Source organism: Coptis chinensis, chromosome 9 (assembly GCF_015680905.1).
Source record: "Coptis chinensis isolate HL-2020 chromosome 9, ASM1568090v1, whole genome shotgun sequence".
Lineage (NCBI taxonomy): Eukaryota > Viridiplantae > Streptophyta > Magnoliopsida > Ranunculales > Ranunculaceae > Coptis > Coptis chinensis.
The window spans coordinates 35,694,842-35,718,477 of NC_141464.1; the positions used below are offsets into that span (position 1 = coordinate 35,694,842).

Below are 23,636 nucleotides of genomic sequence, written 5' to 3' on the forward strand. Positions count from 1 at the left end.
TCTGTGAGAAATATGAGAACAGATTATGGGTTTTAAAGAAGTGGAATAGCAGGTCATATGAGTGTGAAAAAGAAGTAAGAAAGAATGAAAAACATCCAGTGTGATTATTTGCCGTGTAGGCTCAAGTGGGAAAATAAGTGCTTAGCGCCTTAGTCCCATGCATATTCACAATTGAACTGAAAATTGGATGCTTCTGAGTTCTGAAAGGACGACAAGAGATTCTATCTCAATGTCTCAAATTCGCCATTTACATCTCTTTACTCATTGACTCATTGCCACCCCTCTTTGCAGTACTATTCTAATGAAGTTTAATTAGCTTTAAATAGTTTGAAAATGACATTATTATTTCTTTCACAGACTAAAGTATTTGAAGAATAATCTACGTACGTTCGACCACGTTCAAATCCATTCTCTTCCAAACCCGTGCATTTTTGCTAATGAATGTACGTTACACAAAAGTTAGTTTCTGAACACGTACAATAGCTCTCTCTAGCAATTTTTTGGACTTAAAGTTCTCGAATACTGATCAGATTATTGGAGGCAGGCAGAATTCTTAAAGATGTCTGTGGTGGTAGGGTCTGGGACATAAGGGGTCAGAGGTACTGTGGGCCTGAATCGAGCTGCGGTAAGAGAAGCCGGGGAGTAGAGGATCATTCGCGGGATGGGCCCGAAGCACGGTAGCCAGAGAACACGGGAGTACCGTATCATGCCGTGGTATCGTAAGGGGCGGCCTAAACCCTACACGTGGAAGAAGGGTGAGCGAAGGATGAGAAGACAAGTGGACGTCTACGATGAAAGGGGTAGGGGTATAAAAAGAACAGTGAGAGAGAGAAGAAGGGGCTTTTTGGTGAATCCTAGGGAGGCGAGACCTAGAGAGGGTAGAGAACAGTGAGTGAGATAGTGAGATATGGAGGAGTAGGGAGTGTAACAATGATTAAGATACAACATTTGGCGCCATCTGTGGGGACTGAGATCTAAACAACTGTAGAGATGGCAACAAGAGTAAAGAGAGGGGAAGGAAGGCCAAGGAAGGTGGCGGTTGCCGAGGAGGAGGGGGAGTTGGTGAGGAATGATGGTGGAAAGCAAGGAGGAGAAGATACCACCGTGTCGGTTTCAGAGGGAACAAGATTGTTGCATGAGGTAACAGGAGGGAGAGAACGACGGACTCAGGAGGGAGAGGGAGACTATAGAGGAGCCAAATAGAGAGGCATTGGAGATGGAGAAAGAGGAGGGGAGGCCCAACTTGGTGGACAATATGGTGCCTGGACTCATGAGGGAGCAAGTGAAGGAAATGATTGCCAACGATCTGAAAGCGAACCTGGAGCAAGCTAGGGGCATAAGTGGAACGATGAACCGGGTGGTGGCGGGGCTGAACCGCAACCCATTGGCTGATGCAATTTGGAAGTCTGAGGTTCCAAAGCGGTTCAACTAGCCCAGATTTGAGAGATATGACGGAAAAGGAGATTCGGCGGACCACATCCACCACTTTCGGTAACAGATGCCTTTGTGGCAGGAACCCCGGTGTGACGGACTGCGGTGCATGATGTTCCCTGCCAGCTTGAAGGGGTGAGCTTCTGACTAGTATTAGCGGTTGCCGTCGAAGAGTATAAACAACTTTCAAGAGTTAGAGCAAGCTTTCATGGACCATTTCATACACCAGAAAAGACGGGTATGTAGTAGATATCGCGGCTCTGTTCAATGTAAAACATATAGCTGCGGAGTCAATGAGAGATCTCTTATGCAGATTCAAGGCAGAGATGCTGAAAGCGGAAAACTTGGACGAGAGAACCACGGTGATTGCATTTGAGAGGGGGTTATGCCCGTGAACCCAGGTACATGAGTCCGTGGCCAAGAACGAGATCGCGACATTACAAGACTTATACCCGAGGATGGAAAAGTATATAAGGTATGAGGACACTATGTAGAAAGATATGAGGAGGCCGGGGAAGGCCGTGTTGTCATTAGAGCGAAGCAAGGAACGTGGAAGATACCAGGCATCGGACAGGGGAAGCAATGGATATTGGGGCTACTCTTCGCATCCTGAAAGGGGGAGAAACGAAGTCAAAAGGGAAAATAGGGAGCGAAAATCTTATCAAGAAATGGAGCAGACACCGCTGGACCGGCCACTGAGTGAACTATTGCCGCTGATTTAGAATTTGCAGGGCACTACGAAGAGCTGCGAAACAAACCAAACGAAATACCGGGTAAATTGTATTGTGCATACCATCAGGTACAAAACTATGAGACGAATGAATGCTATGCGCTTAAGTGGTTAGTGCAAAGGATGATTGGGAAGGGGTTACTGAAGGAGTTTAATTACCAAGGGGAAAGGGAAAGAGGAGCAGATGCCAAACCAAGGGAAGATATTGGGGACCATCAACGTCATTTTCATTGGGGAGATCTTGAGTCACAATGCCCACCGAGATAGGATAAGACGCACTGCTAGCATCCAGCAAGTCAATGAAGCATTAGGATACTCGCGGCCAGCACTGTGGTCCGCGACGGGAAGAGGAAGCATAGTGTTTAATGACGCGGACTTGAAGGTTGTCGACTCCTCGCACGAGGATGCATTAGTAATCACGGTGGCAATGGGTAATTACATGGCAAAAATGGTACTGATTGACTATGGCAGCGCCGTGGATTTGTTGTTCGGAGGAACAATGGAGGAGATGAAGATCGATAGGAAGCAGTTGAGACCATCGCAAACAAATTTGTACGGATTCAATGGGAGTATGACTGAACCTTTGGGAGAACTCCTGCTTCCTATGACCACGGGACCAGTGACAGTGTTCTCTCGATTCAAGGTGGTGGACGCCAATTCACAATACAATGTCATTCTAGGGATGCGGTGGATACATGAGATGAAGGCGGTACCATCCATGTATTACCAGGTGATCCGATTTCCCACCCCAACAGGGATGCATGAGGTCTGCGGCGATCAGGTGATGGCGAGGAATAGTCATCAGGGGATAGTGAAGAGGTTGATCCGAGGGGATGAAGGGGAGACATCGAAGCCTAGGAAGAGGCAGGCATAACAATTACAGTGTGCCTCTGCGGAAGGGGAGGCGGAGTTGTCGGCGGTACCAAAGACTCTTGATGAGATTGAGATAGTGAATTTGGGGACGTGGGAGGAAGAGAGGTTTACATCAATAGGGTCTAGTTTGCCTGAAGAGTGGAAGAGCAAGCTGATACAGTTCCTCTCAGAGAATAAGGATGTCTTTTCTTGGACTATTAAGGATATCACTGGATTAGACCTAGGTTTCACATGTCACCGATTGCACATGAGGGAAGACGTCAAACCTGTGAGACAGAAGATGCGGAGCAATAGACCGAAGTATGCAGAGGGAATTCACAAGGAGGTTGTTAAAAGGAGCGGGCATAATACGGGAGGTGGAGTTCACAGACTGGTTGTCCAACATAGTCGCGGTACTAAAAAAGAATGGGAAAGTGCATATGTGCGTCGATTTCACAGATGTCAACTCAGAGTGCCCGAAGGACAGTTATCTTATGCCATGAGTAGATGAGCTAGTGGACCGAACGGAGGGATTCAAAATCTTCTCATTCATGGAAGCGTCGATGGGGTATAACCAGGTCGCGATGTATGGACCGGATCAGGAGAAGACGTCCTTCATAGTGGAAGGGGGTACATATTGTTATACGAGGATGCCATTCGGTTTGAAGAATGTCGGGGCCACTTTTCAGCGGTTGGGAGAGAAAATGTTCAAAAACAAGATCCGAAAGGGAATCGAAATATATATAGATGACATGGTGGAGATGAGCATGTCGAAGGAGGAACACCTGGAGGGTCTGAGGGAGACATTTAGCATACTGCGGGCACACAATTTAAAGCTCAACCCAGAGAAGTGCACATTTGGGGTGACCACGGGGAAGTTTCTGGGATACATTGTGGCCCACCGAGGAATAGAAGCCAATCCCGAGCAAATTAGAGCACTGATAGAGATGTGGTCGCCTCATGATATTAAAGAAGTACAGTGGCTATCAGGAAATGTCGCGGCCTTAAACAGGTTCATTTCTAAGTCATCCGACAAATGTAGGCCACTGTATCGGCTATTAAAGAGTATGCCAGACTTCGTTTGGACGGCCGAATGCGAGGAAGCGTTTCAAGAACTTAAGAGTTATTTGGGCAAAGCGTCTTTACTATCGCGGCCAGAATAGGGGGAGAGGTTGTACTTATACCTGGGGGTTACAGAGTACGTGGTGAGTTCAGTCCTCGTCCGGGTGGTAGATAAGGTTGAAAAGCCAGTGTACTTCCAGAGTAAAACCCTACTGGATGGGACCTGATACAGTAGAATGGAGAAGTACGCTCTGGCACTTATATTTTCAGAATTAAAGTTGAAACCTTACTTTGAAGCATATTCGGTAGTGGTGGTGACAAACCTGCCCCTCAAGCAAGCGCTGAAAATAGAGAAGTCCAGAAGAATGCTCAAATGGGCGTTGATGCTAAGTTCTTATGAAGTTCAATATCAGATAAGGACTGTAGAAAAAGCACAGGCAGTGGTGGTGTTTTTGGCAGAGTTCCCCGTAGAGGATCCTACATAGGGGGAGGAGATGGTCATGGAGCCTGAACATGAGGGGGAGGCATACATGTTAGATCCTTGGGATAAGAGGAATGGATGGAGAGTGTTCGCTGATGGCTCTGCCACAAATACATGCAGCGGAATAGGTGTCGTGGTGGTTACTCCAGATAATGACAGGATAGAGTTGTCTATGAAGTTGGTCGCAGCCACCAATAACCAGTAAGAATATGAGGCAGTGATAGCGGGATTAGGAATGGTAGAGGATTTCAGGGTGGACGAGTTAATGGTGTATTCAGATTCAAACTTGGTGGTGTGTCAGGTAAATAGGGGATTTGTTGCTAGATGTGTGCGAATGTCAAGGTACTTGGAGATTGTACACCGTAGAGCGGCGAAGTTCAAAAAAGTTAGATTCATACATTTAGGTCGAGGGGAGAACAGACATGTGGACGCCCTGGCTTATGTCGCGGCCGCAATACCAGAGTCTGAAGAGAGAACCATAAGAGTAAGGAGGTTGGAGAAACCGAGTATCGAGAGGGTGGACGAAGTATGTCAGACCGCAGAAGGGGTAGGAGGATGGATGGACCCTATTAGGCATTTTCTGTCTGGAGGAGAGGTGATCAATAAGAAAGAAAGGAGAAGGTTGGAACAGACTTCGCGAAGATACATTCTGGTAGAAGGGGAGATGTACCGAAAGAATTTCGATTGACCGTTGTTGAGGTGCCTAGGGCCGAACCTGGCGCAAGAATATTGGTGGAATTGCATGCGGAAGATTGTAGGAGCCATTCAGCGGGAAGAACAACAACACACCGGCTGTTGACTCAGGGTTACTTTTGGCCTCATAAATAAAGGGATGCGGTGGAGTTTGCTAAAAAATGTGGAAAATGTTAGAGGTTTTCGCAGTTAATATTTGCACCAGCAGAGCCGTTGCACAGTGTATCCAGTCCGTGGCCATTCGCCATATGGGCCCTGGATATTGTGGGGCTGCTGCCAATGGCCCTCGGTAAGAGGAGGTTCATGCTAGCCGCTATAGATGATTTTACCAAATGGATAAAGGTTGTGGCTTTGTAGCAGGTGAAAGATGAGCAAGTGATTAAGTTTTTATGGGAAAACATCATATGCAGGTTTGGATTACCACATTTCATTATCGCGGACAACGGAATGCAGTTCACGGGGTCAAAAGTGAAAGAGTTCTTATAGGCTTATAATGTGAAACAGGGATTCTTAGCTCCCTACAATCCAAAGGGAAATGGACAGGGAGAATCATCTAACAAGACCATAATGAACAATCTCAATAGAAAGTTAGAAGATCGAAAATGAGCGTGGGCTAAGGAATTGAGTCATGTGCTCTGTCACACCCCGAATTTCGACAGAATTCGGAAAAACATTATTTGTTCCCGACTCTTCGATCTCCGAGGTGTGACGCACTCTCAACTCCCAAAAACCCATAAACAATTTAAATATGCGGATAATTTAAAACCAATAAAAATTTCCGACTTAAACCAAAGTCCTCTTCATTACAAAAATTTACAAATGAAAATGCAAATAACCTTATCTCAACTGAAAATCTTATCATCTCAAAGGAAAACAAAGCCTATCTTGAAATGCGACGCTAACGCAAACCACGAGCAGCAACCAATCTTCTTCAACACTAAACCTGTCAAGACTTATCAACTGTGTTCTTTTAATGAACACACCCGATAAGCAAACATGCAAATCGGGTCAGCATTATAAAAATGCTGGTGTGAGTAGCTCTAAAACACAACATATTCTTATACATATACATACACAATCCATAAGGCAGTTAGTTCCTCCATCGAGGTGCCTTAACTTTCCACGACTAATACAACATCCTTAAGTACAATAATCTAGGCTGGTAGTTCCTCCACTGAGGCGCCTTAACTTCCAACAACTAATACAACATACCATACTCATAATAAAAGGCATTTAGTTCCTCCACGATGCGCCTTAGGTTCTAACTAAACTACTAACCAGCCAAACATATACAATCATCTATCTAGAGATATATCATTTACCAATATATTACCATAATTATATTAGTTAAGGTTTGCTTTGCGTGTCCCTAAAATCACGTCGTATCTATGTCTTACCTAGTTTCCCTGGCTACCACAATCGCTACCCAACGCCGAACATGTACATCCACATGCCTCCCCTTACATAATGAACCACTCCGTGCGTAACCACCCTGAGCGGGATACCGCACACCAGGTAAATCCTCACACGGAAGCCATTATATAAGTAATGCCACTATTCGGCATAAAATATCGCTGGCGTCTCGTTCTATTTGCAAAGCGGAATAATCAAGCCACTATTCGCTACGCCGGAGGGCCATTCGGCTTTTCTTGAACGCCGGGAGGGCCAATCACATTACTTACGCCCGAAGGCCATTCAAATTAAGCGAAATGCCGGAAGGGTCAATCATATCACATACTCCCGAAGGCCATTCAGATTCGAACGCCCGGAAGGGCCAAATCACATGAGTTGTGGTAGCTAGGTTCTAGGATTTTCGTTACGTAATTTATTCAGGTGTCATACATTAATGACTCATAGTAATTCCACTATATCACGTGCAGGTCAATTACCTTATTGCACTAAGCCACAATATGTAGAAATATCTCATAACCACTTTCATTCTTTCACGTGTCAATATATTATTGCACTAAGCTATAATCCCGTGGGAAAAATATCCACACATACTATACTATCTCATAGTAGCATCTCACATATAAAGTACTGGAGTGTTTATACATTTATTTCTCCAAAACTATTGCATTTAATATATATATCCCAACATATTATATAATGTCACAATACCAACGTCAAATCTTAATTAGATAATGACCACCAAATTTATACAAGCTTCCACAGTATTTTAACATTTGATTTGTCCATACAATTTACAACATAAAATGTAGCACAATTAAACAATCCACAGTCCACAATCAAAGCCCAATATATATATGTTTTACACACTACTCACGTCAAATCTTAATTAGATAATGACAAACAACGTTATATAATGTTTGACAATATTTTATTATTATATTTGTCCATATTCTTAAACATGTGAAAAAAACTGGAAAAAGTCAACATTCCACAGTCAACACGTCATGGTCAAAGTCAACACATCATGGTCAAAGTCAAAAGTCAAAGTCAAACTATCATGATCAAAGTCAGACTGCCATTTCTAGGTTCAACAGGTTCAGGGTCATAGCCATGGTTCATGGCTAAGGTCAAAGTGTATGGCTCATGGGCTCATGACTAAGGTAATGGTTCGGACCCAACTGGCCAAGCCTAAACCTTAGAACCCGAAAGTATAAAACCAACTTATTTATTCCACCTGACCCAATTGGGATCTATATTAAGTCCTATGGACTAGCCCCAAGCAATATTAGAAATTGGCCCAAAAACTTATACTGAACTAGCCCAAAACATAATTGTATTCGGCCCCAAAACTTTAAATTGAACTGGTCCACAAATGCAAATGTTAGAACTGCCCAACAATTTAGAACATAATCGGGCCCAATCAAAACAAACCAAACCGGCCCAACCAAACAAAATAGCCGGCCCAAAACAAAACCAAGGCCCAAGGCCCAACTAAGATGAACAGTGTCATCTTCTCCAACAGCCACCACCAAAATCGGTCACCACCAATTCCTCCACACGACCACCCAATACAACCCCGCGGTTTTGATCCCCATAACAACCCAAACAACATTAATGAAAATGAAGATCCCAAATTATTCAATCCAAACCTCACCCAAAACTAGATCTGGACACAAATTTCGGCCACCATTAATGGCTTCTCAAGCTCCACTCGACAGCACCATATACATCCCCACACTCACACTACCCCCAAACCTAAATTAACCAACCCATCACCAACAAAACACCACAACCAATTAAACCAAAACAGCCCAATCACCGGCGCCATTAACGCCTCCAAGCTCTAACAGCCTCGTCCAATCAGTACTCAAACCGATAGCCCGACCACCGTATTTCGTCCAACCACAACACACAACCCAATCGGCAGCCACCTTCCACCCACCATCAATAGCCACCGCCGATTCTACCCCGACAACCAACCAAAACAGTTCATAACAATATATCCATACCCACAGTATCACAGTAATGCATATCGGACAGAGGAGGATTCATTACTGTGGGGCTTTAGCCGCCAGTAACAACCCGATAAGCCTCCACAGTTTAATTACGGATTCCCACAGTTTTCAATAAAACTAAAAGGTATCGACAGAAAACACATAAGTAGAAAACTGGTCGAAAATCGGCAGTAAAGGTTTTTGTTCACGCGTAAAACTCTAGTTTCGATATAAAAAAAAAAAAAAAAATGTAACTACTCACCTTTATGAACAGCTCGACGAATCCTCCTAGTCCGAATCGTCGCGCTCCACCCTCCAGCAAACAAGCTTCTAGCTCTGCCTCCATTTTTAATATTTTATTATTTTAAAAACCCTATTATTTAGAACAATGTGTTTATATACTTGGGTTCGAAACCCAAGCCCAACACAGACTCGGGCCCAAAAACCAGGCCCACATATCCCAAATCCAATCCAGCCGATTTTTAAATAAATAATTTAATTAATTAATAAATAATTACGTATTTTAAATACGGGCGTTACATGCTCTGGGCTTACCGTACTACGTCGCGAACCTCCACTAGAGAGACTCCTTTCTCGTTAGCATATGGCATAGAGGTAGTGATCCCGTCGAAGATGGTGGCATCCACAACACGCACTAAGGCTGTTAAAGGGGTTTGAACTGGGGCATACTGGCTAGAGACTTGAACTTGGCTGAGGAGAGGAGGGACACCGCGCGTGTCAGACTAGAGGAGTATCACAGACGCCTTCAAAGGTAATATAACAAGAGATTGAAGCCGCGACATTTTCAAGTGGGAGACTTCGTGCTCTGCAGAGTGACTCCAAACACCAAGAAGGTAAATGACGAAAAGCTGGGACCGAATTGGGAAGAACCATACACGGTGGTGGATGTCGAAGGGTCCGACACATACAAACTACGGACCATGGAAGGGAAGCTGATAGAGAGACCTTGGAATGTCAGGATGTTGAAAAACTTTTATGTTTAAATGTACCTCCAGTCTGGGGCAAGAGACTTAAGCCATCTGTACATATATAATACAATGACACTTTTGAGAAATGGGCATGGCAAATTAATAAAGGCAAATCAAAACTTAGGGGCAATTGCCCCCAACAGGCTCATCAGCCTCAAAGAGACAGTGGGGGGTAGCCCTTTGCAGACATCACGTCCGAATCAAACTTAGGGGCAAGGTGAATTGCCCCCAACAGGCTCATCGACCTCAAAGAGACAGCGGGGGGCAGGAGCCCTTCACGGACAGCACGTTCGAATCAAGCCTAGGGGCAAGGTGAAATGCCCCCAACAGGCTCATCAGCCTCAGAGAGACAGCGGAGGGGGAGGAGCCCTTTGCGGACATCACGACCAAATCAAGTTTAGGGGCAAGGTGAAATGCCCCCAACAGGCTCATCAGCCTCAGAGAGACAACAGGAGGGGGGGGGGGGGGGCCTTTGCAGACATCACGTATGAATCAAACTTAGGGGCAAGGTGAATTGCCCCCAACAGCTTCATCGGCCTCAGAGATACAGCGGGGGGAGGCGTGCCTTTTGCGGACAGTAAGTCCGAATCAAACTTGGGGGGAAAGGTAAGTTGCCCCGAGCAGGTTCACTAACCAAGAGAGTGGGCCTAGTGGATTGTCTGGGGAAGAAAAGATAGTTGGGGAAGCAAGAACGAATAGATTACAAATGGGGTCAAATATGTGGTCACACAAGAACGGAGGCAGTAAGAGACATAACTAAAACATAGTGTATAAGTAGAAACATCCATAGTGTCAACTACATATCAACAACAATGACATACAAAATATCAAAAAACTCCTCAAGTAAAGAGGAAAATTAGAGTGTGAATTACATGAGTCTTTCAACAGCCAACAGGGGATAAAGCTTCTTCAAGATTCAAAAGTACGTCAGGATAACAAGTTTAGAGTGTGTCTGAGGGGGTTTCCAGAGAGGGGGTGTCCGCAGCAGGCGTGTCAGTAGTGGTGGTAGCGGCATCTTCAAAGTGTTCATCCACTTCAGTCCGCGCCTCGGCTCTAGCAGCGCCTTCAGTGTGCTCCTCAACAGAGTCCTCAGTGGGGGTGGGCGGCTTTCTAGGAAGGAGGCATCCCTCCTTAAGAAGCCGCGCGTGCTCTTCCTGTATCTTCTTGGCCACCCTCTTATCCGCTAGTGCCCTGAAATAGATTTTAAGGGTGGCCATGTCTGCTTTGTGCTGATCTAGAAGGGCCACCGTACTTTCCTGGTGCTGCTGGAGAAGTGTTGTATGCTGATGACTCAAGCGCTCATTGACCGTATCCATATATAGTTGATGGTTGGTTTCCGCGGTCTTTAGCTCATCCTGGGCCCGGGTCTTGGCTAGGTCCGCGGCTTCGAGCTCCAGTTGGAGGCGGGCACAAGTGGCTTTTAAGCCATCAGGGTCGTGGCATTCCTTCTCCAATGTCTCCACCTTGGTCCGGCACTGAAGAAACCGCGAACCATATAAGAAATATCAAGACTCACCTGAGAGCAAGAAAGATAGTAAGTCATAAGGGAAATGCGAGAGAACAAGGGCAGAGATAAGAATAAAAAAATACCTTCTCCTAGTTAGTGTATAGGGAGGTCCGGCACTGCTCAAAGGTTCCTCCTTTTGCGTAGGCCATGTCTTTCGGCAAATGGGAACCGTAGAAAAGAGAGGAAGCCATGGCAAGATTTTCGAGAGCCAAGGAATACGGGCACACCCTAAAAGTTTTCATGGAGTGGCGCCGAGGGATGGCTGTCTCTTTTCATGGCCTGCGAGCGAGCTCAGAAGGGGCCTCTTGTTCAACGGCCCGGACTATGGGAGCCAGTTCCTTGGACACTGTGGTCCTCGGTCGCTTATTAGGCGGCCCATCAGCGGGAGTGACCACCGCGGTGGGGGAGACTTCCATTACTTCGTCATTTTCACTGTCAAACAGCTTCATTTTAGTGAGGTCCATGTCGGAGGAAGGAGAGAGGGGAGATGTATACTGATCTTCCCAGTTAGAGATGGACTTGTAGGAGGGAGGGTTCTCTGGAGCTAAGGGTGAAAGGGCCTCACTGGAGGCACGGGTAGTGAAGGAGAGAGAGGAATCGCAAAGGGGGAGGCGGTGGGAAGTATGATGTCTAGAACGCTTTTTGGGAGGAAGCGAGGCCCGTGGTTTTCTTTCTTTGGGGGGAGGAGGACAGTAAAAGGGAGTGGAAAAGCCTAAGAAGTTGTGAAGTGATGGAGCCTCTAACATAAGGGAGCTAGTGGTTGGATGGAGGTTCAAAAGGTCGGCTTGCGCTGGACCGAGACCGCTGAGCCTTTCAAAAACTGGATAGATAGTTCCAGAGTATATCCGCGATTTGGAATCAGGCCGCCAACCTGCGAGGAAGTACAACCAAGAGAATGTTAGTAGTGCATATTAAATGTAAGAAGAGATGGAAGCTATAGTGAAACTCACCATTGGATTGGAAGGCAAGATGGTTAAGTGTCAACCCGGTGGGGAGGTCTGCGGGCAAGAAATTCCCGGATACGTACAGCAGATAGTGCTGCCACTGTTTATCAGAGGTGGTGACGTGGAGTACAAAAGATTTCTTTTTAGGGCGGACAAAAAAGGATTGATACCCCACACTAACATCCTTGGTGCTTGTCTTTATGAAATATTGGGAGATAATATCGCGGTATGTCAATTTGGGATCACTGGATCTGTTGTAGTAGTTCGCGGCATACATCACCCTCAAAAATTGTCGATGCCTTGGCAGGGAGGGATGTTGAAATGATTACACACCTCGACATCTAATAAGGTGAGTGGAAGCCACAGTCCGGCGACAATCTGGCCTACAGAGACTACAAGGAACCCTGGCCAGAGGGGAACTAGATGTGGGTAGTGGGTGACAGAGGGCATGTGGTCTATAATGATGTCAGCTGGGATTCCGTAGGCAGCCCTAATCACACCCAAATTAGGTCTACGATATTGAGACGGCGGCGGCAATGGAGGGATGAATCGTCCAGATGTGGACGGGGCCGCAATAGCGACCACAGGAGGTGGAGAGGCCACCTCAGTAGATTGGGAGGAGGAGGAGTTCTAAGAGGTCGTTGTCGACATCAAGAGGGGAAGATGAACAGATTTGAAGAAAGGGGAAGATACCAACAGTTACTATGCAAAGGAAGAAAAAAAGGTAAAGCAAATCACTAAGACAAAGAGGAGAAAAACAGAGAAAAACAAACCTGAATCGGAATCCCAACGTATAAGAGTCCGACCGGAGCAAACACCAAAGGGTCAAGGGGATCGGAGTGAGTGGGAAGGGGAGGAGCTGCTAGAGAGAGAGAGAAGCATAACTGGAGAGGAATGAAATGAAGAAAGTGATGGAGAAGAAAAAAACGGGATTTTAAATAGCACGAGGATAATAGGGTAATTCGCCAAGTGCAGAAATCGAAAGGACAGCAGGTGGCCCAATAGAGGGGTGACGCGTGGAGGCCTAGAACAGGAAGAGGTGCAGAAAAGACGTGTGTGATGAGTACTCTGAAGCGCACGCGTGTACTAATGGGACATCAAAAGAGAGAGAGGGGGTGACCAAGTAGATAATGGAAGTGGGTTCTCAACCCTGGACCCATTCGAGGCCGCAGAGTCGAGAAGGGGCATCTGTGGTGGTAGGGTCTGGGACATAAGGGGTCAGAGGTACTGTGGGCCCAAATCGAACTACTGTAAGAGAAGCCAGGGAGTAGAGGATCATTCACGGGATATGGGCTCGAAGCACGATAGCCAGAGAACACGGGAGTACCGTATCATGTCGTGGTATCGTAGGGGGGCGGCCTAAACCTTACACGTGGAAGAAGGGTGAGCGAAGGATGAGAAAACAGGTGGACGTCTACGATAAAAGGGGAAGGGGTATAAAAAGAACAGTGAGAGAGAAGAAGAAGGGGCTTTTTGGTGGATCCTAGGGAGGCGAGACCTAGAGAGGATAGAGAAGTGAGTGAGATAGTGAGATAGTGAGATATAGAGGAGTAGGGAGTGTAACAGTGATTAAGATACAACAAGGTCTTTTTTGAAGAAAAAAAGGAAAATGACATCTTTCAAACTCTGTGGTACCCTGACGATCATCTGGCCATGAGCAATATGCACCATCCAATGTTCAGCAAACTAACGAGAAGGTCCGCAACATGGTGTGGCCTTCCCTAGTCGTACTGAGAGAAACCTTATACCCTTTCCATTTCTAGTAATATTCTATCATAGGCTATAAGAGTTCCTAAAAAAAAAACTCCAGTTTTTAGGCAAACTTCCCAAGCTTGACCACCATTGACTGACAACTTCTACTTCTCTGACCAGGCTTTTTTTGAAGATCTCTTTTCTTTAAGAATTGATCTATGCTCTACCACTATGGAAAACCCACTAGCTTCGGTCAATGATTTCCCCCCTTACCAACAACATCTCTGACTATTGCTTGTAATGTTACTCCTCAAGATGCTAACTTGGCCTCTCCTTCAGCTCAAGTTAGTACTACTGATGCTAATTCTTCATGGAGCTCTATCTTTAAACAAGTCGTTCTAACAACTCTGTTGCACTAAAGAAGGTCAATGTCAACATAGTTGACGGTGTTGCAACAATCCCATCTGAGCTTATCAACAAGGGTATAAATGAGTGGAGCAACTATGTAGTGGGGTTCTTCTTCGAAAGGAGGCTGCCTTACCCACTAATGCGCGATTTCGTGCAAAAAAACTGGAAACTCAAAGATGGGTATTGTTGGGGAAAACGATACCAATCGATCCCCACACTAAGATAGCTTGCACTTGGACAAAATCTAATTCTTTCACTACAACCAACAACTAACCCAACCTTCCTAAGCAATAAACAACTATCACAAACAAATAATAATAAAGCAAAGAAAGTAAAGCATACCACAACATAAGATGTAACGTGGTTCGGCCAATGATGCCTACTTCTACAAGAGCAAATCATTTTATAACTGTGGGAAGGAAGATTAATACAATTACTCCTCTCAAGTCTCTCCAAACTTACTAGATCTCTCTTATCTCTTTACAAGCTTTTCTCTTTGCAAGGGTTTTCTCTCAATTTTGGTTGCTCACAAGATTGGGTTTCTATTCAAGACTTGGTTTTCCAAAACCAAACTTTTGTTTTTATAGTAATCTAAAATTTCGGCGCGTCTGCAAAATTTCGTGTTTACTGTAGAAAAATCAGAACCTGACATGTTTAGGCATGAGCACTGGTGTGCTCTTGGCAAGGCCAATCTGAGTGCGTGCGCCCTCTTATATTTCCAATTTCCCAAACTCTAGTAGACATGTTTCGTGAGAGGCTAAAAAACAACTATCTTCTTTTTCACGGCAAAGGTGTAGGCGCGCCTTGGGCACGACCAAACTGAACGCGCGCACGCTCTGACTTCTTCACACGAATAGTAACTCTTTTTTCATGCTTCCTCATGTGAGGAATAACACCAACAATCTTCCCCTCCCGAGGCATGAGGGGGGATACCTCTATGCATTCCCAAATCAACAGGAGGAGTGTGCTACTATTCCGGCAGTAGCACAACAAACATCAAACTTACCTTTCAGTAAAACTTTGGTCATCATATCCGACCCGTTCTTATCGGTATGGATCTTCTCAATGCACAATTGCTTCTCTTTTCAAGAACTTCTCTAATTTAATGATAACACACATGTATGTGCTTGGATCTAGAATGAAAACTCAAATTCTTGCTCAAATGGATGGCGCTCTGACTATCACATAGAACTACAAATTGTTTCTGTTTTAGCCATAGTTCATCGAAGAACTTCCTCATCCATAATATCTCTTTGCAACACTCAGTGGCTGCAATATACTGGCTTCTGTAGTGGAAAGGACAACACATTTTTGCAACTTGGATTGCCAAGAAACTGCTCCCCCTGCAAAAATAAATAGATAACCGGAAGTGGACTCCATCAAGTCAACATCACCTACCATGTCTGCATCTGTGTAGCCTTCAAATAAGGTCTTACTCCCACCATAACACATACACGCTTTGAAAGTGCCTTTGAGATATCTCAATATCCACTTAACACCTTCCCAATGCTCCTTACCCAGATTTGACAGAAATCGGCTTACACACCATTGCGTACATCAAGCTGCCCACTGCGGATGCATAAGAAATCTGTTACATTTGACTCTGCTCGTGCTCATCCTTTGGACACATATATTTAGTCATGCGGAATTGGCCACCAAACGAACAACTGACTGGCTTCACTTGATCCATGTTGAATCTCTTCAACACCTTTTTAATGTAGCTTTCTTGAGAAAGCCACAACTTCCCACTCTTTCTGTCATGAATGATCTGCATATCAAGTATCTTCTTTGCTTAACCCAAATCCTTCATCTCAAAGGACTGACTCAAGTCTTTCTTCAGCTTGGATATCTTGTTGATGTTTTGGCCAAATATCAACATATCATCCACATACAACAAGAGCACTATGAAATCCCCATCTGAAATTTTTTGAAAAAACACACAATGATTAGAAGTGGACTTCATGTAGACATGCTTCACCATAAAGTACTCAAACTTCATGTACCACTGTCTCGGTGCCTGCTTCAACCCATACAAACTCTTTTTTAGCTTGCATACCAGGTGCTCCTTGCCTTTGACCTCAAACCCCTTTGGCTGGTCCATGTAGACATCTTTCTCAAGATCTCCATGAAGAAAAGTTGTCTTGAAATCTAGTTGCTCAACCTCTAGGTTCATACTTGTGGTCAAACCCAATACCACCCTAATAAAAGTTATCTTAACTACAGGAGATAAAATTTCATCAAAGTTAATACATTTCCTTTGACCGAATCCCTTCACAACAAAGCAAGTTTTGTGCCTGGGATGTGGATTATTCTCCTCATGCTTGACTTTGAAGATCCACTTATTCTTGAGAACTTTTCTTCCTTTCAGTTTCTCAACTAAGTCGTAAGTGTGATTTTAATGCAAAGAACCCATCTCATCTTGCATGACCTTCAACCACTTCTCCTTGTCTGTACCTTAAAGAGCCTTTTGATAGTACATAGGTTCTCCACCATCATATAGTAAAATATACGTATGTGGTGGATACCTGGTTAAAGCTTGTCTTTCTCTCTCGGATCTCCTTACCACGTACATCTTCTTGTGGCTCAGGAGGATGCACTTCTACTTGCTCAGGTGGTGGCTCATGCACTTCATCTACATCTTCTATATCAATAGGTTCTATCCCATCATGAGCAATAGGATTATCATCATGAGCTTCAAACCCATAGTTCTCTACATTCTCAATGCCTTATGCACGTTCTACAGTAGGAACTTCTGATTCTAAATCAACAAGATCATCACTGAAAGCTTCTAGCTTCTCACCATTCTCAAAGTCTACTATTGTTTGGTCTTCCAAGAACACAACATCTCGACTTCAGATTACCTTCTTGTTGATCGGATCATAAAGTTTGTAGCCAAACTTCTCATCCTCATAACCCAGAAAAATGAATTGTTGGGCTTTGTCATCAAGCTTGGATCTCTCATCCTTGGGAATATGAACAAATGCTCTGCACCCAAATACCTTCAAGTATCCATAATATATCAATATCTCTGCCTGACCATACTCTCTCTAGATAATCAATATTCAGAGACTTCGAAGACGATAGGTTGATCACATGTACGGCTGTGTGCATTGCTTCTACCTAGTAACTCCTTAGTAATTAACTTAGAGTGAGACAACATGCATCTCATCCTCTCTACAATGGTACGGTTCATCCTCTCGATAATACCATTGTGCTGCGGTGTCTTGGGAACGGTTTGCTCATGACGAATCTCATGGCTCTTGCAATACTACTCTTCAAATGGCCCAATGTACTCTCCCCATTATTTGAGAGAATACACTTTAAAGGCTTTCATGTCTCTCTTTCCACCACTGCTATGGAAAATCTTGAACACGCCAAGTATTTCATCCTTGGTTTTCAGACTATATGCTTATATCTTTCTTGATGCATAATCAATGAAAGTCAAGAACTACAAAGCTCCCTTATGGGACTTCACTTTCATAGGACCACATAAAGTTGTGTGTACTAGCTCAAGGACATTCTCCTTTATGTGAGAGGCGAATCTTTAGAAAGACACTCTGTGTTGCTTTCCAACCAAACAATGAGTACATCTATTTAAATGCGTACATTTGATGTTTGGCAAGGCCTTTTGCTTGGTGAAAACTTCCATGCCTTTTTCTCCCATATGACACAATCTCTTATGTCATAGTTCGGAGGAAGCTTCTTCTTGTGTCGTATTCAACTCTGCTTTACACAAACTAGCTTATGTCTTGTAAAGTGAGCAACTCTTCTTTCCTTTGGCTACTATAATGGAACCTCTGCTCAGTTTCCATACCCCGTTACCAAACGAGTTTTGAAAGCCATCATCATCTAACTTCCCAGCGAAAATTAGGTTTAGCTGAATGTCAGGGACATGTCTTACATCCTTGAGTGTCAAGGTGTAGCCAATATTGGTTTCTACATGAACATCCCCAATGCCTATAATCTTATAGACGCCACTGTTACCCATATTCACTTCACCAAATTCACCACATTTGTAGGTAGTGAAGAAACTCATGTGCGGTGTGACGTGATAGGATGCTCCTATATCTACCACCCACTCTGTATCCTAGCATGAGGTACTAACATAGCACTCACCACAATCTGACATAATTCCCACTGGACCATCGTCTACTAGTGCGGTAGTATCTCGACCTGTGCTTCCGTTCCTCATTACCATGTCTTCATGTACACAGTTATTCTTCTCATCCCTCTTCAGTGTTCTACACTCATACCTGAAGTGACCCTTGGTGGCACAATAGTAACATTGTCTCTCTACCTTAGGAGTTCTAACTTCACCCCTAGATTTGCTTCTGTCATCACCTCTAGAATGAGATGGTTTTCTACTCTTACCTCTCCCCCGCTTCTCTGTGACAAGGATCTCTGAGTGAGAGGAGCTGCTTTGTGAACCCTTCTTGTCTCCTCATTCAACAATGCCCCGGTTGCCATCTCCATGGAAATGATTCCATCCTTAGCGACTCCGCCAAGAAAAACTGCTAAAGTCTCCCAACTGTCGGGTAGAGAGTTCAATAGTAACAAAGCCTCAACTTCATCACCCATGTCAATCTTCATCAAATGCAATTGATTGATGGTATTATGTACTTCATTAAGATGCTCAGACATTCAGGAACCTTTTTTGTACTTCGTGTTAGCAAACTTCTTAATGAGTAGTACCTTGTTTCTGGCCGACTTTCTCTTATAGAGGTCTTCGAGTTTCTTCCACAAGACAAAAGCAATAGTCTCTTGGGATACATGGTGGAAGACATTGTCGTCAATCCACTGTTGAATGTACCCAATAGCTTTTCTGTCAAGCTTGCTCCACTCCGCGGCTATTGCATCTGGTTTTACTCCTCCATTCTCAATGGGTTATGCCAAGTCCTTGCAATAGAACAAGTCTTCTATCTTGACTTTTCAAATAGTGTAGTTATCTTTACTTAGACTAGTTATGTGAGTGTTTATAGAATGATCCATCTTAACAAGCTATTTCAACTCAAACCTCCTCTCAGGAATTTTATCAAACACCTTCCGAGTAAGATTTGGATAACCACCTTTGTGATTAATCTAACCAAGACTCTGATACCACTTGTTAGGGAAAACGATACCAATTGATCCCCACACTAAGATAGCTTGCACTTGGACAATTTACTATTCTAATAAAAAAATCTAATTCTTTCACTACAACCAATAACCAACCCAACCTTCCTAAGCAATCAACAACTATCACAAACAAGTAATAATAAAGCAAAGAAAGTAAAACATACCACAACACAAGACGTAACGTGGTTCGGCCAATGATGCCTACTTCTACAAGAGCAAATCCTTTTATAAGTGTGGGAAGGTATATTACAATCACTCCTCTCAAGTCTCTCCAAACTTACTAGATCTCTCTTATCTCATTACAAGCTTTTTTCTTTGCAAGGGTTTCCTCTCAATTTTGGTTGCTCACAAAATTGGGTTTCTATTCAAGACTTGGTTTTCCAAAACCTAACTTTTGTTTTTATGGTAATCTAAAATTTCGGCGCGTCTGCAAAATTTCATGTTTGCTGTAGAAAAATCAGAACCTAGCATGTTTAGGCATGAGCGCGAACATGCTCTTGGCAAGACCAATTTGAGCGCGCGCGCGCCCTCTTATATTTCCAGTTTCCCAAACTCCAGTAGACATGTTTCGTAAGAGGTTGAAAAAAAACTATCTTCTTTTTCACGGCAAGGGTACAGGCGCGCCTTGGGCACGACCAAATTGAGCGCACGCGTGCTCTGACATATTCACATGAACAGTACCTATTTTTTCCTTCTTCTTCATGTGAGGGATAACACCAACAAGTACTCCATCTCTACTGACAAAGATTTATTTTACTTCAAGTTTAGTTTAGTGGAAGACATGTGGCAAATCTTAGAAGTAGACCCAATCCATATCACTAGGAAGCTTTTTGTCATTCGGTAGTGGACACTGGAGGCGGAAGCTCATAAATCTTCTATTAAAACACTACCAATTTGGGTAAAACTGATGAACGTACCCAAACAACTATGGACAGATGATGGACTCGACTATGTAGCTAGTCTAATAGGAAACCCTATGTGTATGAACCAGGCCACTAAGCTAAGGCAAAGGCTTAACTTTGCAAAGTTTTGTGTTGAGGTTCCAGTTGATCATGAGTACAAGAAATCAGTTAAGATCAAGATGATTGAAAAGGAGATGGACATAGACCTTGAATATCCATGGATTCCCATTGCCTGCTCAACTTGTAAAAAGTTTGGGTACAAAGCAGTCAGTTGTACATCAAACACTAAAACTGTATGGGCAGTGAAAGAGACTAGTGACAAACAGAAAGAGCAAACAATGAATGTACCAACTGAAGTAACTAAAGTCATTAATGTGGTGGAAAATAACACTGCAGCTCAAGACTCCGATGTAATTTCTATATCTCCAGCTACAGAGCAACCTAGTAAGCCAATTGTGCAGAATGTAAATCCCTTCCAAATGATTGAGCAAGAAGAACAAGAGGAGGAATTAAGTACACCTACACAAATCAACTGTCAACATCAACATCACAGTGATGTAAAATGTGGCACTTCTGCAAAAGGAAGTTTTAGAGGTGGCTATGCTACTAAAGGTGGAACATCATCTAGAGGTGGCCTAACTGTTAGTATGGGTGCTTCTAACAGAGGAGGCTCAACTGGTAGGGTAGTATCATATGAGAAAGACCCTATAAATGTCTTGGCAGTTGGGACTCAAGAGATGAACACTTTGGAGTTAGCTAATGTGAGCGAAGGAGAATTAGAAGATGACCTCCTTGAACCCGAACACGAATTATTTGTAGATCATGTTCCTAAGAGTACATCAGGGTATACAACCTAGTCTAAGGATCAAAGCGAATGGAGTGTTGTGAATCCAAAAAGAAGCAAAAGAATACAAGAGTGTTTTTCGGGAGAAATAGAGCCCACTCTTGCAATGATGAAAAATGTAAAGTCAATAGTTAAAACAAAAGGATGAAGAATCTTGATGACTACACCAAAGAGTTTTTGAATGACATTCTAGGGCTCACTTATGTGTGTTGTGCTTGTGAGGGTTTCTTCTGTGACTAAGAGAAAGCGCAGACTCATCTTAGGAAGGATCATCCAAAGATAGTGAAGCAATTAATGACCAAAAAATAAGAGAATGAGATAGCATTGCTATCACTTCATTCTTGATCGAGGACCCATTGTGATATGTGTAGCTAGTGAGTAATCTCATCTTTGTCAAGCTTGTTGCTTGTTGATTTTGTAAAGCTTTACTAATGATCTAACTCTTAGGGAGGCTTTGTAAGGTTCAACGTTCAATAAACACAGGTCTGCCTTAACCCCATAACCATTTTTAAAAAAAAAAAAAAAAAAAAAACTAACTAACAGAATCAAGATAGAATATTGCAAAAATGATGGGGATGGTTATTCAACTTCTTTATAAACTCCAAAAGGTCCACTCATAAAAAATAACCATTTAAAAAAAAAAGGACTAAATAATCTCAGAACACCCCACAAAAATCAAGTCAAAAAATAGAATAAAAAATTGCGTTGGATAAAAATGATAACTTTTAAATGATTTTTGTGAGGAAAATCTTCAAATGAAATTTTTTTAGGATGCATTTTGGAAAAACATCTCCCCAAAAAAACTGACAGTTAAGTGGTGGAATTCATTTGGAGTTCGTTTTAGTGGAGTTCATATAAAAAAATGATAATTTATGTAGTAAGAAAATAATTAATGCATTTTATACCCAAAACTGACAGTATATGAGTTCTGTAGTGAGAAAAAAAGGTTGGCCCTATAACAGCAGTATTGACATGCCACGATTCCACTCTAGTCCTGATACTCTGATGACATCACAAAATACAGTGCATAAACAATATACTCGACCACCAAAAGAAATGAAGAGACCAACCGCTTAAGCCGAAAGCTACCGGTCACACAAGGACTAATCAGAAACCACCACGGAGTCGGAGCACAAGGTGGAGAGTCGACTCTTTCTGGATATTATAGTCTGCAAGAGTCCTGCCATCCTCCAGCTGCTTACCAGCAAAGATCAACCTCTGTTGGTCAGGAGGAATCCCCTCCTTATCCTGAATTTTGGCTTTGACGTTGTCAATAATGTCAGAGCTCTCGACTTCCAAGGTGATGGTTTTGCCAGTCAAGGTCTTAACAAAAATCTGCATTCCTCCCCTCAATCGGAGCACAAGGTGAAGAGTTGACTCTTTCTGGATATTATAGTCTGAAAGAGTCCTGCCATCCTCTAGCTGCTTTCCAGCGAAGATCAAACGTTGCTGATCAGGTGGAATGCCCTCCTTGTCCTGGATCTTGGCCTTGACGTTGTCGATGGTATCGGAGCTTTCAACCTCAAGGGTGATAGTCTTGCCAGTCAGGGTTTTAACAAAGATTTGCATGCCTCCCCTCAATCTTAAAACCAAGTGAAGAGTGGACTCCTTTTGAATATTATAGTCAGCAAGGGTTCTGCCCTCCTCCAGCTGCTTTCCAGCAAAAATCAATCTCTGCTGATCTGGTGGATGCCCCCTCCTTGTCCAGGATCTTAGCCTTGACATTGTCGATTGTATCGGAGCTCTCGACCTCAAGGGTGATGGTCTTGCCAGTCAGGGTTTTAACAAAAATCTGCATGCCTCCCCTCAATCTTAAAACCAAGTGAAGAGTGGACTCCTTTTGAATATTATAGTCAGCAAGGGTTCGTCCATCCTCTAACTGCTTCCCAGCAAAAATCAATCTCTGCTGATCCGGAGGGATGCCCTCCTTGTCCTGTATCTTGGCCTTGACGTTGTCAATAGTGTCCGAGCTTTCAACCTCAAGGGTGATGGTCTTTCCAGTAAGAGTTTTTACAAAGATCTGCATCTGCAATTAGAGAATATATCAAAACATTAGGACCTCTTATACAAATAAACGGTTCTTCAACAAAATAGAATCAAGAAAGCCTGAGAAATCGGAAAAGATAAACAACATTCAAGTACATGTCAATAAACTTTTACAAGTGAACACAAAAAAGGCAATAAAAAAAAATCCAACAGTTGATGTTCTAAAGTCAGATTGAACAATTATGTTCATGCATATTAATGAATATGCCAAAGACCCAAACAATAAGCGACCTCGAAAAACCTAACCCAAATTTTGAAGGCTTTGAAAACCAAAATTTACATAATTGATTGAAATATAGACAAGATTGGATTTGTACCTACTTGAGAGATAAGAAGAGGTATTCTTTTTTTTTTCGGTGTGATGGTATGAGAATGGGCATCCTTGTATTTATATAGGGCTTTTGGTTGGAGTTCTGACGTCGGTGTTGACGTACAATTACGCGACCGACTCCCATGCGGATTTAGGGGTCTAGCATTCTAGTAGCATCCTGATTCTTCTACGAAGTAGCTTACCCGTTTGCCTTGACGAGTAC

The 23,636-nt window shown here is 43.4% G+C and overlaps 2 protein-coding genes across 3 annotated transcripts; one reads left to right on the forward strand and one right to left on the reverse strand.

Moving 5' to 3' along the window:
* Nucleotides 1-2,345: 2,345 nt before the first annotated feature.
* Nucleotides 2,346-3,035, forward strand: LOC147475749 (uncharacterized). The gene has a single exon (XM_086585520.1). The coding sequence runs from the start codon at nt 2,346-2,348 to the stop codon at nt 3,033-3,035; it is 690 nt and encodes a 229-aa protein (XP_086441646.1).
* Nucleotides 3,036-21,915: 18,880 nt separating this feature from the next.
* Nucleotides 21,916-23,636, reverse strand: LOC147475750 (polyubiquitin 11-like). 2 transcript variants are annotated; one of them, XM_086584989.1, is made up of 2 exons: nt 23,421-23,636; nt 21,916-23,083 (listed from the first exon to the last, which is right to left on the reverse strand). In XM_086584989.1, the coding sequence occupies exon 2, from the start codon at nt 22,780-22,782 to the stop codon at nt 22,165-22,167; it is 618 nt and encodes a 205-aa protein (XP_086441115.1). In that variant the 5' UTR covers nt 22,783-23,083; nt 23,421-23,636; the 3' UTR covers nt 21,916-22,164. The 2 variants fall into 2 exon arrangements, with proteins under 2 accessions (XP_086441115.1, XP_086441116.1); XM_086584990.1 differs by having other exon boundaries at nt 23,425-23,575.